General features: G+C 35.9%; 2 protein-coding genes across 2 annotated transcripts in view; both read right to left on the bottom strand.

The window, feature by feature from the left end:
- The window catches only part of LOC134677278 (zinc finger protein 425-like), a 98,937-nt gene that overhangs the window by 20,836 nt on the left and 59,436 nt on the right, over window positions 1–18,665 (bottom strand). The gene's annotated exons all lie outside the window — the stretch shown is intronic.
- LOC134677546 (uncharacterized) lies at window positions 10,241–18,421 on the bottom strand. Its single transcript, XM_063536014.1, has 4 exons — window positions 18,154–18,421; window positions 14,108–14,236; window positions 12,011–13,207; window positions 10,241–10,694 (listed from the first exon to the last, which is right to left on the bottom strand). Exons 1-4 carry the CDS (start codon window positions 18,289–18,291, stop codon window positions 10,446–10,448), a joined length of 1,713 nt encoding a protein of 570 aa, XP_063392084.1. The 5' UTR covers window positions 18,292–18,421; the 3' UTR covers window positions 10,241–10,445.

Below are 18,665 nucleotides of genomic sequence, written 5' to 3'. Positions count from 1 at the left end.
TTATTATGAAATACGAGCACTTACGTTTGTATCACGCCGGTGCTCAGTTGATTCTATCATCACTACGTGAAGAGTTCTGGCCAGTAGGTGGTAGGAATTTAGCTCGAAGTATATCTCAAAGATGTGTTGACTGTGTTAGGCAACGAGGCAAAACAGTTCAGCCTATAATGGGTGATCTACCGAGCGTAAGAGTACAAACAAGTTCCGCTTTCCATTCTACTGGGATTGACTTCGCCGGTCCTTTCATGATAGCTAATAAGAAGGGACGCGGCAGTCGTAATACTAAGGCCTACCTATGTGTCTTTGTTTGCCTCGCCTCCAAGGCGATTCACCTTGAGGTGGTTAGCGATTTATCCACCGAAGCTTTCATATTGTGTCTGCGCAGGTTCGTATCGCGTCGTGGCAAGCCCGAAGTAATTTACTGCGATAACGGGAAAAACTTTGTAGGCGCGCACAATGAGCTGGGTAGAGTTTTACGGTCCAGCCGTCATCCAGTTTCGGATTACGCAGCTAACGAATCGATTGACTTTAAATTCATTCCCGCGTACGCGCCTAACTTTGGCGGAATATGGGAGGCTGGCGTCCGAGCAGCCAAGTTTCATTTAAAACGTATTGCTGGTAACGCAAACCTGACGTTTGAGGAGCTAACTACTCTTTTTGTGCAAACAGAGGCTATCCTAAATTCTCGTCCAATCACTCCTCTTTCATCAGATCCCAACGACCTGAGTCCCCTTACCCCAGGGCATTTTTTGATTACTCGGCCATTGACTTCATCTGTGCCATCTCTACCCGTCACGGGCAATCCAGTTACCAGATATAAGCGCATCGAGCTTCTTCGGCAGCAGTTTTGGGAAAGATGGCGTCGCGAATTTATGGCTGAGCTTCAACAGCGCGTGAAGTGGAAAACCAACCAGAGAGGAATCCAGATTGGAGATCTCGTACTACTCAAAGAAGACAATCTGATGCCGTTACAATGGCGCATGGGGCGCGTCATTCATCTCTACAATGGCCCTGACGGTGTTTGTCGGGTCGCCGATATATTGACGGAGAAAGGTCCAATCAAAAGGGCCGTAAACAAGATGTGTCTTCTGCCAACTGATCCTGAACCCGATGACGAGGACAACAAGTCAAAGGATGATCAAGCCGATCCCTAAAATTCAGTCTTCAGCATCTGATCCCTTGAAAGCAGTATGCTTTCAACGCCGCGGAGGATGTTAACGCCTCGTCTTTGCTCGGGAATCTTCGGGAGCCGTCGCCGACGCAATGCATGGTGCGGGGCGCGGAGTAGTGGGGCCGGCAGCGGGCATTCTCTCAGCAATCTTGCGACGGACGGTCGTGCCCGTCCGCTTACCATTAGTGATATTTTACCACCTATGTATCACCAAAGTATTTAATTATACGTGCATGTATTGGACTACGAGTCTCATTCAGCTCACCTCATCCACGACCCCAAGATCTTCTCGTCCACCCCTACATGCGTGGACAACATTTTTTTGCAAAAAGTTCAAGTTCCTAGCTGAAAATTAAATTTACACCCCAAGACGAACTTTCATCCCCTTTTTAACCCCCTTAGGGGTTGAATTTTCAAAAATGTTGCAATTACTTTTTTTTCTAATCGGCTATTATATATGTCTTTCTAAGAAGTTTCAAAGCATTTGTAATGAATTCAAACTTTGAACCCTACTTTAACCCTGTTAGGGGATGAATTTGCTGAAATCACTTTTATTGTCTTCTAATAATATCCCCAAATACAAAGATTCAAATCCCGCGCTCGAAAAAATGTATGATATCCATACAAACTTTCAACCCCGTTTTCACCACCATAGGGGATGAATTTTCAAAAACGCTGAAATTAGTTTTCTTGTATTTTAATAATATATATTTTACCGAAGTTTCAAATTCCTAGCTCAAAAGAAAACTTAAACCACATACAAATTTTCATCCCCTTTTTAACCCTGTTAGGGGATGAATTTTACAAAACACTGAAATTACTTTTATTGTTTTCTAATAATATCCCCAAATACAAAGATTCAAGTCCGCGCTCGAAAAAATTTTTGATATCCATACAAACTTTCAACCCCTTTTTCCCCACCTTGGAGGATGAATTTTCTAAAACGCTGAAATTACTTTTCTTGTATTTTAATAATATATATTTTACCAAAGTTTCAAATTCCTAGCTCAAAAGAAAACTTAAACCCCATACAAATTTTCATCCCCTTTTTAACCCTGTTAGGGGATGAATTTTACAAAACGCTGAAATTACTTTTATTGTTTTCTAATAATATCCCCAAATACAAAGATTCAAGTCCCGCGCTCGAAAAATTTTTTGTTATCCATATAAACTTTCAACCCCTTTTTCACCACCTTGGGGGATGAATTTTCTAAAACGCTGAAATTAGTTTTCTTGTATTTGAATTTGATATATTTTTACAAAGTTTCAAGTTCCTAGCCTAAAATAAAATTTGCACCCGAAGACGAACTTTCATCCCCTTTTTAACCCCCTTAGGGGTTGAATTTCCAAAAACGTTTCAATCACTTTTTTTTGTAATCGGCTATTATGCCTTTCTAAGATGTTTCAAAGAATTTGTAATGGATTAAAATTTTCAACCGCTTTTTAACCCTGTTAGGGGATGAATTTTACAAAACGCTGAAATTACTTTTCCTGTCTTCTAATAAAATATCCCTAAATACAAAGATTCAAGTCCTCCACTCGAAAAATTTTTTGATATCCATACAAACTTTCAACCCCTTTTTCACCACCTTAGGGGATGAATTTTCATAAACGCTGAAATTACTTTTCTTGTATTTTAATAATATACCTTTTTTCGAAGTTTCAAATTCCTAGCTTAAAAGAAAACTTTAACCCCATACAAACTTTCATCCCCCTTTTAACCCCCTTAGGGGTTGAATTTCTCAAAATCGCTTCTTATCTCTTGTACACTTTATAAATGCAATCTGGTGTGCAAATTTCAACTTTCTGGCTTTTGTAGTTTCGGCTCTGCGTTGATGAATCAGTCAGTCAGGACACTTGCATTTATATATATAGATCTACCGTATAATTAGCGTGTATAAGAAAAAAAAAGTCCAATAAATCTAACATTGTAAATGTCAACAAAAGATAAATTAAATAACATAGCACACATTAAGTTTTAGCAATAGTCAAAGTAATATAATAACATTTCATGCAATAATTTAAAATTCAATGTCACAATAAATAAGGTTAATTATAATAATAAAATAAGAATTATAAATTATCATTAAAAAAGTCAGTAACACAATAATAACATTTATCTAGTAATAAGTTTTTTAATTTATTTTTAAAGATCGCATTTGAGGTTCTTGCTTAATCGAGTCAGGAATTTTATTAGTTATTAGGATACATTTGTAATGTGGACCATTTTTAGGGCATTTCCATTTAAAGTTGTACCCTCGAGTTTTTCGCATGTCCCCTTAAATTTTTTGCGTTTTACTCTTAAGACGAATTTTTTAACTAGGCAAATGATGTTTTTTATTGAAATATATTATATAGACACATCATTTATTAAGTTTAATGCACAATAAATCACTTTTTTCTTACTTAAAATCAGGTTTTTAGATATGATAAAATCACTCTGTAGTACTGTCCCCTTCACCGACTTCAATTTTTGATGGACTTTTACACATATTTTTTCTATGAAGGCAACACCAAGTAATGCATTCCTGGCATAGTTTAAATGTTGAAAAATGTGTTATTGATGAAAAAGAGCTTTAAAAACACCAATAATAAGGTTTAATTTCGATAAAAACGTTGTCCCCGCGAAATGGTGAAACGGACATAGTCCAGGTTGGTTACGCAGTTTTCGCTACTTAGCGAAATACTTTTTACCAATATTTTAGGTTCTTTTTCATCCTAGAAACCCTGTGACCATAGATAAAGCTTGTTTAAACGTCAAATTTGATTTATAACAGTCAATTCGCAACCTCCAAGGCGGGCTGGTGTGTGACCGGTAATTTTACTCAATGTTTTGTCCGTTTTGTTCAACTGTTTATGCAGCTTGAACCTTAGGTAACTAAAACACTGTTAATATTAAATAAAACCATGTTTCATTTAGTTATTTATCAAGCACATAAGTTGAACATTGCGGTTAGTTTTGTATTATTTTGAATAGATTTAATTCTGGATCAGACAAATCGTTACGTCCCTTTGGTTACAATTTGAAGCGTAACATATAGCCGGACTAGAAAAATGTAACCAAACGGACACGGTAAAGTCGCACGCACATTGAGTATGTATAGTTTTTACCGTGACTTTGTCTATACTTATTTAATTCATAATATGCAATTAATAAGTCATATTTTATTAAGTAATATTGTGTTTCTTATGTTTAAAACCTTATCTACTGATTTTGGTACATATTTTGTAGTCCTTTTTTTAATCACTGAGTATTTGTGTAATTTTTTGATTATTGTGATCTCGTCTTTACTTTGTCCATTAAGGTACATGGGTGTCCATTTGGAAATGTCCCCTTGATTTCAAAAGTATTTTTTATTGTTTATTCAAAGTTTATAAGCTAAAATATTTAATTTTTTGACAATAATCTTTAGTTTTGGTAATTTAATTATTATTATTCGTCACATGGCAGTAATGCCAATAACTATTTAATAAACCTAAAAATATCGTACGATTTGGGGCCACCTCGTAACCAAACCACCTAAAATTTCCTTTTATGAAAAATGTTTGTTCTAAATTGGTCAATGATGATTGTTTTTAGGATGTTTATTAACATTATTATGCTTTAAACATAAAAACATTTGCTTCAAGTATGTCTTTTATTGACTATTTCAATAACCATTTGTAACCAAACGGACCGAAAAAAACCTCCCTCATCCTATTAAATATTAATTTTAACTGGTTTATGCTAAAAATATAACGATTCTCTTTTGTGTTTCGTAAACTAGAATATATTTACTCATAGAATCACATAAAAAAGTACCAAATAATCCAAATTATATTTTCAACTCGTCAAGTGAATCATGGTACAACTTTAAATGGAAATGCCCTTTACACATTTGTAAGTTCGTTTTGGGTAACAGCAATTTATTCGTGTACTGTGCTCTAGTTGTTTGCTTATCCTGTTTTAGTTAAAATAAATGAGGGTTTTCGCGAACAAAAAGAGCAGCTTGCAATATATAGATGCAGGGCAGTGTTAAAAGTTTGTAACGAACAAAGTACGGACGGCAGCTATCTGGTATACGCACATTCGCCAAAATTCGAATACACTTTTTCTGCATTATAAAAAGCTGTTCGGCCTCGACACTATCACCCCAAAGGACTACGGCGTACCGAAGCCATGCGTACGCATATGCGTAATATGCGGATAATGCACACTCGTAATTTGTGTTCTTTTTTAGTATGCTTAGGGCATATACAAATTTTGACATTTTCGTTTTTATGTTTTGTATGTGGGTCTTCCAATTCATACCGGAGTCTATGGTTATACCTAACAAATTGAATTCCGCGACCTCTTCTATATTACATGTGGCAGTGTCTAAACTTAGTTCCAATGGCTTTTTTTGTGTGGGCTTAAATTGTATGATTTTGGTTTTTTTCAAGTTAATTTCCAAGTTATGTTCACCGAGCCATTTCTGTACACCTATATACCTATGGGCATGCGTGTAGTGACTCATCCATACACAGAAAGAGATCGAGGTTTGCAAGATTTGTCTTTGACGTGTGTCATTTTCAGTTTTAAGTTTTAGAATCGCTTATAAAATATATAATTCGTTGCTCAGAACTGACCTCTGTCTGCTCACAAAGTCGCACGACTGGCATATATACTTCAGTCGGTGGGTGTCCTGATGTTTTTGGCGATAGCAATTGCGCCGGAAGCGTATGGAACATATCTCGCAAGAAAACGCGCCTTCACTCTGAAATCAAAATAGCATCTTCATCACTATATAAACCTTATAAAATAAAGTCGCTCCCCGCGTCTGTCTGTGTGTATGTGTCGCAGTCAAAAGTGGGAACTGGTCAAAAGAACTTTTAACCGACAAAAACAGGAAAAACTGCTTTTGACTGAGCATGTTGGTCAAAAGTAGTTTTACCTGAAAATCATACCTATTTCTGACAACAGTTTCGTTTTTAGGGCGTAGCAAAAAAACATAACCCTAACCTACCTATCTCTGGGAACAGTTTCGTTTTTTGGGCGTAGAAAAAAAAACCCTAACCTACCTATCTCTGCGAGTACTTTTGACTGATAGTAACAGTCACAATTACTATTAACCAATGATTTTCAGGTAAAACTACTTTTGACCAACATGCTAAGTCAAAAGCAGTTTTGCCTGTTTTTGTCGGTTAAAAGTTCTTTTGACCAGTTCACACTTTTGACTGCGACATATGTACGTACGTGATAAAATCAATAAATACGGTCAAGTGCGAGTCGGACTCGCGTTCTAAGGGTTCCGTGTACATTACTCATTTTTTAACAACGCATTTTTTATGTGGAACGTGAATGAAAAGTCTTTAAGGTGGTTCGCTTAGGTTACTCAAAACTTAACTCTCGCTAGATGGCACCACTTTTGCAAAATTTCAGATTTTATTTTTTTGTGAAATGGTCTTGGTATTTGTATACTTAAAAGTATGTTTCGTGCACTCTTTAAGTAAATATTGAACTATTAAAATAAACATTGAATACCACCACCATGCAAAAACCACCTTTTTAATTCGACGGAGTGTTGCTGTCACGCTTTTTCCTACTATTACTCACACATGCAAACAGTGTTTCCGCGATCATTGTAGTAGACAATTTCACACAACGTAAGTATGTTGCAACAGCGTAACGGTATGTTCGTGGAAATACGTGCAAGAGGATTGGGGTTCAAGACTGGTGCGAGTAGGTAATTTCTTTTGTTTCTCCTTTGTGTTATCTTACCTTTAAACGAGCAATTATTATGATGATATGATGATGATGATGATAATATGATGGTGAGTAATATGATATGTCTCGTCTTGACACGGCTGTGCCCCCAGATTATGTAAATAGTTTGTAAATAATGTATAGTATAAGTAGGTTAAAATAGAACATAATTTGCATGCCGAGATTATTGGCGAAATGTGCTGAACTCGCAAAATTGCATGTTAACACCAAACTTCTGTACCTACCACATTTCTAGCAAATAAATTTCATTTCATTTCATTTCATTTTCATTTCATTTCATTTCATTTCATTTCATTTCATTTATTAGATATATAATTATTTATTTATATATTTGGATGGTATCAGAACCGGCTGTAACGATTTCGATGAAATTTGCTATAAGGGGTTTGATCTCTTAGCTAGGTCTATGAGAAAACGCGCATTTTTGAGTTTTTATGTTTTGTAAGCTTTGGTCGGTCTCCCAGATATTCAATCTCCGCTTGGCAACTTATCCCAGAATTGGCATGCGCACTAGTTTTTACGAAAGCGACTGCCCTGACCTTCCAACCCAGAGAGTAAACTTATTTGGATTAGTCCGGTTTCCTCACATTGTTTTCTTTCACCGAAAAATAGGTATCGGTGTATGAATAGGTAGGTATCAAATGCTATTTCGTACAAAAGTTCGAAAAATCATTGGTACCAGCCGGGGTTAGAACCCGCGACCTCCGAATTGCTTTCCGCTAGGCCAGCAGCGCTTCCCCCACATACTCAGTGTTATCAGGTTTTTAAAAAATCATAATGATTACTTATGAAAGCAGAAGAATATAAATGATCGTATTAGATTTATAATTGTTACATATTTGCCGTAACTTATTTTTAAAATGTGTTTTTCAATTAAAAGACACGTCAAGATTGTTTACCTTATTTCTAATGCTAAAAAAAAACAAACTATAGTAATAATTGTGTTTTTCATTCATAGACAAAGTCCATTATTTTTAACCACAGGAAATTTTATACACTTCTTTTTAGGGTTCCGTACCCAAAGGGTAAAACGGGACCCTATTACTAAGACTTCGCTGTCCGTCCGTCCGTCCGTCCGTCCGTCCGTCTGTCACCAGGCTGTATCTCACGAACCGTAATAGCTAGACAGTTGAAATTTTCACAGATGATGTATTTCTGTTGCCGCTATAACAACAAACACTAAAAACAGAATAAAATAAAGATTTGAATGGGGCTCCCATACAACAAACGTGATTTTTGACCAAAGTTAAGCAACGTGTCGGGAGTGGTCATCAGTACTTGGATGGGTGACCGTTTTTTTTTGCTTTTTTTGTTTTTTTTTTGCATTATGGCACGGAACCCTTCGTGCGCGAGTCCGACTCGCACTTGCCCGGTTTTTATTGCAGTGAGGATGTCCTGATTGTAAAAATCAGAGAGATTAGGAAGAGTATAATTTCTAATTATCTTTGTAAAAATAAAAAAATACGTGTAGCCCATACTTAATAATCGATTTATTATAATAAGAAAAATTAAATAAAAATAAAAAAACAATACGAAATTTAGGTGTAACAAAAATACAAAAAGTTATGTTCCAGCATACAATGACTGGGGATCGAACCGGGAATCTTCCGTTTGCAAGCAAAAAAGCGACTGTTTGCATAACACGCCATGATAGTTCTTAGCTAAGCTGACGAACTTCTCGCTTAGGTCAATTAACTACCTGTCAAAAATCAGTGTCAACAAAATTGCACTAAACATGACGGCACTCCAAATTCGAGCCGTGGTCAGCCCGGCAATGTCGGAAATGGTATGGCAACGTCGCAAATGTATCTGTACACGACATTTGTGACACACACATACGTAAAATTGATGAAAAGTTAACTATGATTTTTGCATGATTTCTGTATGAAACATTGTTTTCCTGTTAATTTCGCGCAAACGAATATTCGAAAGAAGATAAATGCGGAAATATTTGTGTACTAATAGTGTGTAGTTACTTAATGAGCTTTGATTGAATTTTGTATGAAAAGCGAACCACCTTAATAAACCGTCAAAAACTAATTAAGTCCCACTCACGCTTTTAACGGCACGGCACATTTCTAATGGATTTTCCTGTCATACCTAAGTATATAGGTAAAGAACTATTTAGTGTTATTTTTCAAAATTTAAAACCCAGTAGTTTCGGAGATAAAGGGGGGGAATGGTCGGACAGACAGACCGACAGACGCACGAGTGATCCTATAAGGGTGCCGTTTTTTCCTTTTGGGGTACGGAACCCTAAAAACTACGGAACGGATTTTCATTCAGTTTCCACAAATCAATGAGTGATTCTTGAGGAAGGTTTAGGTGTATAATTTTTTAGGTTACTAAACTAATGATAATGATAATAATGATGAGAATCTCGTGAAGGCCGAGAAGGACAAGTCCAGTAAGTACCTAGACTTGGCTCACGAGATAACCGCCATGTGGGATGTTGATTCGACGATCATTGTTCCTATAGTCGTGTCAGTGAACGGTCTCATAGCGAAGAGTCTCGACCAACACCTAGAGAGACTCTCGCTGGGTGGTTGGATCAAGGGTCAGATGCAGAAGGCGGTGATCTTGGACATGGCGTGGATAGTCCGCCGGTTCCTCTCTCTGCAGCCCTGACCACCGGCAGCTTGGGCCCCGCTACTGGCGCTCCGCGATTTCGTCGCTTTGCAACAGGTAGCTACAAGTACATCCGTTCCACACCAATTTTGGTGGCTAGCCATAAGCCGCGCGTGGCGCTGTTGCCACCTAGCGGCCATATCTGTCCTGATCGTAACAGACGCGTTTTGTTAGAGAGTGAATCTTTTGTACCTATACTATTATTTATTCTGTGCCCGTGCGAAGCATGGCGGGTCGCTAGTAGATACTGAACTAATGATAACTAGTGGCTCTGTGAGCTGTAGACCTCGCGTTGAGTTAAATGTAATGCCCGTGTTACAACAACGCTATATGCTACATTTAATTACTTTTTAAACAAAAAAAAAAAAACAAAAAAGAAAACAAAAAAAAATTTTTTTTTTGAAAATTAACTATGCCATTTAGTTCTTATAAACGTACTTAACTATACCCCGAAGTTAACGGAATTCAATAAAAACACGGTGTATAGTAAATTAAAGAAAAACAATACGAAATTTATGTGTAAAAAAATACAAAAAGTTATAATATCCCAGCATACAATTACTGGGGATCGAACCCAGACCCTCTGTGCAAACAGAAAAAGCGAACGTTTACAAACTGAGCCTAATAGTTCTTAGATTGGTTGACGAAATTTAGCTACTCCTTCTCAAATTAAAATTAGTTAAAATTAAATATCTAAATACCGCCTACACCAGCGATAATTTTTTTCTGCATTTTTTGCTATTAACTCTGTAAACATGTTTCAAAAAGAAAATAGGCTTATGATATCGATACGACTATTTGTTTAGGCGCCAGGTATCACGACTCCGCCATTTTAAAAAAATTCCAAAAACCGGATTGACAAAAAAATTTTATTTAGTCATAAAATTCGGTCACAAAATTTCACGAGAATCGGTTAAGAATTGCGACCTGTAGAGGAGAACATCCGGACATACGAAAGCAAAATGCCCGAGTCAAAACGTAGACCTTCGCTTCGCTTCGGTCAATGATATTAATGATACATACAGGATTGTGTCTAATGATGTGGTTGTTGTATGCCAACTCCATATTAAACCCTTTTCCGCAGGCCTCACACTGGTACGAGTACTTCTTGGACTTCTTACGCGAGGCGATTTCCTCCAGTTGCTCTTCCTGCACATACCAACGTTTTACAGTAATAACTAGCAAAATTATAAAATAGGCTAGATGACAAATTTTCATTAAATAATCATAATTGACGGTGACCGAAGAGCTGGCGGCTACCTCGCACAACGTATCAGCATTGCGATACAGCGAGGAAATGCCGCCAGCATCCTTGGTACAAACTTGGTTAAAGCAATACAAAAGCCACAAATGATAGTCAAAGTCCGACAGTTGCACTTCACTCGCGAAACGCTCCTAACAAAACGAATAGTGAACGTGACGTCAAGGTCACTGAGAGTCCATCTCGAACTATGGAGAAATCAAGAAAATTGCATTTTTGTCGGTGAAATATTGCGTTTATGTATGTATATAGTTGCAATACAATTTTTTTTATAAATTGTAAGGAATCGAATGACATCCTTACTTATTTCCTTTTTGGAAGTTAAAAGAAACTTAAATTTTGAAACTTTCAGGTCCTGTATTTTTGTATTACATATTTCCGTATATTATTAATATCCACATTAGTGTGATAAATTGCGAATTTGCTATCTATTTTACTTGATTTTGTTATAAAATTCAACATGTGTCATCATCATCATCCCTATTCTATCATATTTCGCTTAAGAGGAAGGAGGGCTAAGTCATGTTACGGCTTCTCCATACAAACATAGTCCCCATTTTACTCTCTGCTCTCTGGATATTAACATTACAGAAGATATTTTAACGCTACAGATTTTACATTACAGAAAATAATTGATGTAACAGGCATTATATTAACCACAGCTGCGCCCCTTCGCATTATCGATTTTTTTATATAATTATATAGCACCGAACTGCGTTCCAAAACCGGCATTGCATCCCACAGGGCGGATCTCGGGGCAGAGGAAGACCAAAACGGAGATGGCGGGATGACCTTGACACATTTTGTAGAGTGGCGAGAGTGTGCATCGGATAGGACCAAATGGCGGGAAAGAGGGGAGGCCTTTGCCCAGCAGTGGTACACTCCTATAGGCTAATAAAAAAAAGCTCCAAAAGCTTTTAAAATTTTGAATGGAATTTGGTTTCCCACTTCTAAATCTTGTAATAAAAAAAACGGAAAGAGTAAAACGAAGGAGCATAACCATGGTTAAGTATACAATAAACTGTAAAAATTTTAAAGTTAATAATAATTTCAATATCCAGGGAGGAAAATCGGACTATCTTTGTATTTAGAAGCGCTCCACCATTATTTTTGTCAAATTTTGATGAAAATATAAAGTTTATAATGATATATCATTACTAATAAGTGCAAGTTTAGTATAAAACAATTTTAGTTTGATTCTCACCTTGCTCAAAGTCACAATTTTCACATTATAGTCACTCTCGAATTTAGCAAAATCAAACACCGGCAAATAATTATTCTCCGGCTTCCTTCTTATTTTATAACGAGCTATCTTTTTCCTTGATTTCAGCATCATTTTCATATCTATCTTCTTAAGTGCATCCTTTCTTAAATTTTCTTGTCTCATTTTTATAGGCATTCTAATAATACCTACATTACTAACGCCATTCACTTCAACATTAGTTTTAGTTTCAACATTTATCTTAATATCTCCTGGACTACCGTCATTATTTTCCCCAATTACTATTTTCATCTTTTTCTTGAGACTGTCCCCAATCGTTCTCATTCTACTTTTAATATATTTCAGTTTATCCTTACTTATATTAAGAACCTGCATCTGATTTTCATATTCAACTTTAGAATCAATTTTCTTTATAATACCATCTACTCCAACAAATTTTACATTCGGATTTCGAATTTTACGTTTTTTATTAAGTTTCAGTTTTTCATCATTAGTTTTTGAATCTTCTATTCTCCTTTTCCTCATGACTGAAGGTTTTGAATCTGTTTTTTCAGTAATACCATCTGTTTGATCAAGTTTTACACTTTGTTTATGAAGGTTATCATTGGCATTTAATACTTTTAGGATTTCGTATGAAATTTTTTCATCATTTTTCTTTCCAACAGATTTGACATTTGTTTTAAGATTTTTATTGTTGCTAATATTTAGAACCGGCTTTTTATTTTTGTATCCATTTTTTGGTTGATTGTTTCTCCTCTTCTTCTCCTCAATATCAGCAAAGTCTAAATTTGGTTCAAGGGTTATATTGATATCCTCTGGGTCAATATCATTTAGTGGGAGATCAATATCTGTAGTATCTATACATGTTATGGTTGTGTCAGTTGGCGGTATATCTACAGATGATGTTACATCTATATTTCCTATGGCTGTGTTGGCTGGTGTTACATCTATACATTCTATAGCTGCGTTGGCCGGTGTTACATCTATACTTTCTATGGCTGTGTTGGCTGGTGTTACATCTATACTTTCTATGGCTGTGTCAGCTGGTATTACATCTATACTTTCTATGGCTGTTTCAGCTGATGCTATATCTATACATTCTATGATTTGGATTTCAGTTAAGGTTAGGTCCAGGAATTGGTTGGAAGAATTTATTTTGCGGATGACTTCTATGTTAATCTGAAAAATTATTAAATATTTTGAAAATTTAAAATATTATCACTGTTCTGCACAGTGGCGGATTTGCCCTAAGGTCCAGTAGGCCCGGGCCTAGGGCGGCAACTTGTGACAAAAAATTATCTGAGGGGTCATCCATTAATTACATCACACGTTTAGGGGGAGGGAGGGGGTCAAGAAAATGTGACATATTGGGACATGGGGGAGGGGGGACACACAAACTTTGTGACGTCACTTTAACTTCATCAGTAACCAAAAATTTATTTAATTATTTTATTCGCTGTACATTTAAATAACAAGTTTTTAAAACGATAATTGTTTTTATTCGTTTAATTTTCTTTCCTAAGCAGTTTTGGGTTATAAAATTAAGGAGGGGGGAGGGGTCAAAAAACCTAGAAATTCGTGTGACGTAATTAATGGATGACCCCTCATGATAAAAAGAGATAACTGAAAACGTAGAATGTAGTCAATATGATGGGTGCTGAGACAGGGGCGGCTAGAGTTCCTGGTGCCTATAGTTCGTTTTTTTAGCATTAGAAAGAACTCCGCAGAAGGAAGCGTGCATTTTTTATCAGGCTCGTTAATTGTTAATAATTATTGAATTATCTAATGTAGCATGGTCAATACATATAATTTACTTCAAATTGTTACCGCTAAAAGTGCCAGATTTAGAACCACAAGCGAACTTCTGCGGAGTTCTTTCTAAAGCTAAAAAAAACGGACTATAGGGCGGCCAAGACTGCAAATCCGCCACTGGTTCTGCACCAATCTTTAGAACAGTAGAATACCTACTCTTTATTCGCAAATCTTTGTAAAAGCTACAGCAATAAGAAAAACAATTGTTTAAAAATAAAGGAAAATATTCTAGGAATGTTTGTAAAACCTATATAAAAAAATGTATACCTTATCCTTGGCCTGCTCTGAGGTTAAACTCTGGTGTGCGCGCAGGCACATGTCTCTAAAGGATGCACTCTTAAGCACCTGAGTGCCGCAGTACACGCACAGGTACTGCTGGAGTTGGTCCTTGTCAACCTAAAATTTAACTCACAGCTATGTTAATTAATACATTATAAATGGAGATTTGGTACTTAACAGAAACATAGTACCCAAGAGAGGGAAAAAGGAATGATGGTAGACAAAAAACGAGATGGGAAGACAAGTTCAGGCAGGTGGCTGGAGCCTTGTGGAGAAGACAGTGTCTGGACAGGAACGCATGGAGGAATATTTATTTATTTTAAACTTTATTGCACATACAAAAAGTACAACAGGCGGACTTAATGCCGGTATAGGCATTCTCTACCAGTCAACCATAGGGCGAAACAGAAAAGCGTTCATGTGGGTGCAGTGAGAAATAGACAGAAAAAAAACGTAACTTATATGGGAGAGGCCTATGCCAAGGGCAACCAGAAAAGATGTCTGCGGAGAAAGGCTAGCAGTAAGCAGTAAATGGAGATTTAATAATAAGAAATGTTTGTTAGTACAAATAATAAGTAACACAAAAATAAAATTCATTCATGACATATATATTTGTGCCAATTGGTCCTCACTCAGTTGTCACATTGTGTATCCTAGGACACACAATGTGACACTGATTTTCAGGGAAGCCTGGGAAGACTAAAGCTAAAACTAGAACTAAAACTAATTAGGTGGCAGAACCAAAACATAAGGATTCATCGGTGAATAAAAGTGAGAATAAACAAAACTTAAGAATCTTTTGACCGCTACCAACAAAATAAACATACACCAACACAAAAAAAGTTACAAATTTACAAATAAACATGCAAAAATTGGTACAAAAGTGAGTACAACTGATACAAAAGCCGGATGACTAAAGATGATTGCTTTCTTTAATTATAAGCGAATTCAAATTAATTTATATACACGGTAGACGTGCACGCCGGTCGAAAAAAATCGGGCGGCGGCGCGCCACGAATAAATCCACGGCGGCGGCGTAACGCCGGCGGCGTGGGATTTTCAACTTTTCAATATACGTATAATGAGAAACCAAGATTAACTCTTAAATCAACACGGGGAAAATCTCAAAAAAGCTGTGTTACATCGTTTTTTTGGTTTATTGTAGAAATATCATGAAAAAAACATATGTCAGTATGTTGGACGTTGCCAGGATCGGTGTAAATAAAAAGATACGCCGCGTAATGAAAAGACGTCCAGTATTTTGGACGTTGCCGAGTATAGACTACCTACTTTATGTGCGTAAGGTTTTTAGTCCAATTCATGTTTTTTTTAATTAAATATAGAATAATTGCATGTTTAATTAGAAATACACTTACTGATAATGTCAACTTATGTAATGAATTGAAGTAAAACCTATTATTTTTATATTTTTGGAATAACATTAGTAGTAGTAAGTGGTAAAATTTTACCAGTCATTGACGTCATTTATTTAACGTTAAATCAAACAGCGGGTTATCCTAGGAAGCAGTAACATCTAAGCAATGGTTTTTACAATAATGCATGCACTTTTATCAAAATTTTCCTAACAAATTACTCAAATGAAATCGGGTATGTCTCTTGATGAAAACAAATCCACACACAAACAGGAAACAAACACTCACACACACCACATCCACAGGGAAAAAATCCATAAAAATATTTTTTTTATCTATTTGGTTCATTACGTAATACGGCAAGTAATGACTTTTTAAAATGTTTTGAAACACCTAACCTACCTGAAAATTAAATAATTTTACTCTTCCCATACTTGGCAACGTCTAACATATTGGACTTAGCAAAAGTGTCAACGGGCAAAATACTGGACATTACACTTTTTACACTTGTTTTACCCATAAACAAAAAACATTTTTATGTAAATCATATTGCCACGTAATAAACAGACCAGTTAGTAACCTATTACACGTTTTATTTTAACTCTGCTTAATACTGTCATATAAAAAATATATATATGGGTAAAATCTCAGTCTGTCGGATGCTTCCTTGCAAGTTCTGCGTTCTGTAGGACTTTGACAAAAAGATTATGTTCACACTGGTTCCCAATATTTTCTTATATACTCATACTTAAAAATAACATATCATTCAAGTAGTAATATGTATTAGTAGTTTCCTGGTAGTGTAAGTACGCTACCAGAGGAAAGTAACGCTATGCTTTAATATTTGGTGCAATTTTTTTTTTCTTGGGATGTACATTATAGTGGACGTTATCGATTTAAAGGTTAAAATAAATCAAGCAATGAATGTAAAAGAAAACGGGACAGTCGAAACGCTAAAGCTAAGCACGTCGCAAACGCTTTATGTCCATTGATTTTAAATTTGTACTCTTGCGGGCTTTGTCTCGGCGCGAATTTTAAAGTACCGGCGGCGGCGGCGGCGCGCTGACTCCTTATGGCGGCGGCGCGCACGTCTAATACACGGTTTAACATGAGCAAACCGAATAATTTTAACAGCGTATTCCTGATCATATTTAGAGACAAAAATGTCTTATAAACTTTTTTGAAATTCGCCTAAGGACTGTATCGTTTATTATAAATACAACTTTACTTAGCCGTTTTTTCTGGTATTATATTTGTATTAAAAAATTACACATATAGTTTAATTAGTGCTTTAATAATAAGTAACATTTCGTCCTGGGAGATCACGTAAAGCATATGGTTTGGACAATATTTACCCAGTCTTCCCGAGTAACTACAACGATTTCGGACAAATACTACAAGAAAATTTACGGTTTGCGAACAAGACGAGAGATTACACAAAAAAAATCGTACTATGTAAACAGCAATTACATATGATTCGTAAAGCGAAACATCTGGGCATAGTCTAATCATTTCTTTTAGTTGGAAAAAAAGTTTTGGATCTGTGCTTGGTGGCCTTTTTGAAAATATGGCATGTTACTTACGACAACCCCGACTTTGGTATACAATATAACCATCATGGAGCGTTTCTATAGACCTGTTCTAGCCATGGTTCAACGCCATGAATGTCCGTTAGGCTTTGGATTTCGGTAGATTCTTTTAGCTGTTTCCCTCATTTCTCTGGCGTCAGAAATTGACGGGAATCCAAAATGTTGCATAAAAAGTCGTTTTCATGTAAAGATAAAAATTCACCACATTTATTCTGTGGATGTTCAATTGAGCAATCATGAAAAGGACACTTAGATGGCATATATTGGCAGCATATTAACCTTTTGTTTCTTTAAATCGTACCAAGGAATCGGTGAAATAGTCTCAAATTAAGCTCGATAGGCTTGTCCGAATTACATTTGCTAGAAGGTATCATCATAAAGTCCCTAAAATAAAATAAATGTAAAACATTCTTATATCAGATATGGCTTAAAATACCCCCAGATTATACCTTAAGAAAATAGTAATACAAAATAATACACACGTCAACAGTTAGACCAGGTTTTATCTGTATTTATAATAAACGATACAGTCCTTAGTTTCAGAGATATTATTAATTAAAAAAAAACAATTTTTTATTGTTACATAGTGTAAAAGGCCTTTTTGATGGTGATGTTGATGCTATTGGACGTAGTCTAAATATCCTTATTGATAGATGTCAAAAAGTGACAAGTAACACTTTGCAAAAAGTAGGTTTTACGAAAAAAAAATGTAAAAATCAATTTTAAGAAAATAAGCCGCTTTGAGCGCGTATTTGAAAGCAAAATAAAATGGTATTTTAATTTTTTAAAACCATAAACATACTTAAAAACAAACCTAAAATATAAAGTAACCTAAGTGTATTTTAAGTGACAAGTTTACCAATAACTTTTATTTTTATGTACAAATACATTCAAATAAATTGGAAAAACAAAATAAAAAAAAATTTTTTTTGGCGAAATTGACTTAAACTCAATACATTTTTTACTTCTTTTGATCTCAGGAATGCGTGGTTAAAATTATTCGGTTTACTCATGTTACACCGTGTATAATTTTGGAAGTTTAAAAAACAACAAGCATGTTATTGTTACTTACAGAAATCCCTGTGATGTTCGCGAAGGCGTTGTCAAGTTTATATTGATGCATGTTAAACAATCTAACGTCGGAGGACAAGCAAGCGCGGCAGTGCGACAAGGGGTCCTCATTTGAAGACTCATTTTGTGTTAAATCCATAGTGAAAGACTGCACTTGGAGCAAATATTGGGTTCTAAAATAGATTAGAATTAATTAATTATTTCTTAACAATTATAATGAGAAGAAATACATGATTTACACGATAATAACAAAGAATGGGCATGGAATGGGCATGATGGACTGTCAATGTCACTGTCAGATTACTTTTTTTTGCTGTCAGATTACATGCGTTCGGAATTTTTCACGAACGGATAAAACATTTGGAGCAATAAAGGCCGTAACAGACTACCGCATCGCACCGCGACCTTAGTACGGTGCAGCGCACGTATCGATAGTGTGTAAGGTGTTCGCCGTACGTGTGTTAAGGACGCAACTATAAGTTAAACTGAGAAAGAGATTTTGACCACACCAAG

Source organism: Cydia fagiglandana, chromosome 26 (assembly GCF_963556715.1).
Source record: "Cydia fagiglandana chromosome 26, ilCydFagi1.1, whole genome shotgun sequence".
In the NCBI taxonomy this organism is placed as follows: Eukaryota; Metazoa; Arthropoda; class Insecta; order Lepidoptera; family Tortricidae; genus Cydia; species Cydia fagiglandana.
Note: the sequence above shows the minus strand (reverse complement) of the source record. Positions and strands in the feature narration are given on the sequence as shown.

Coding starts and splice junctions, on each gene's coding strand:
- LOC134677546 (XM_063536014.1), bottom strand. CDS start 18,291: ATGGATTTAACACAAAATGAGTCTTCAAATGAGGACCCCTTGTCGCAC. Junction 13,208..14,107: donor CAGAGCAGGCCAAGGATAAG/GTATACATTTTT, acceptor ATAATTTTTCAG/ATTAACATAGAAGTCATCCG. Junction 10,695..12,010: donor AAATTGTGACTTTGAGCAAG/GTGAGAATCAAA, acceptor TGGTATGTGCAG/GAAGAGCAACTGGAGGAAAT.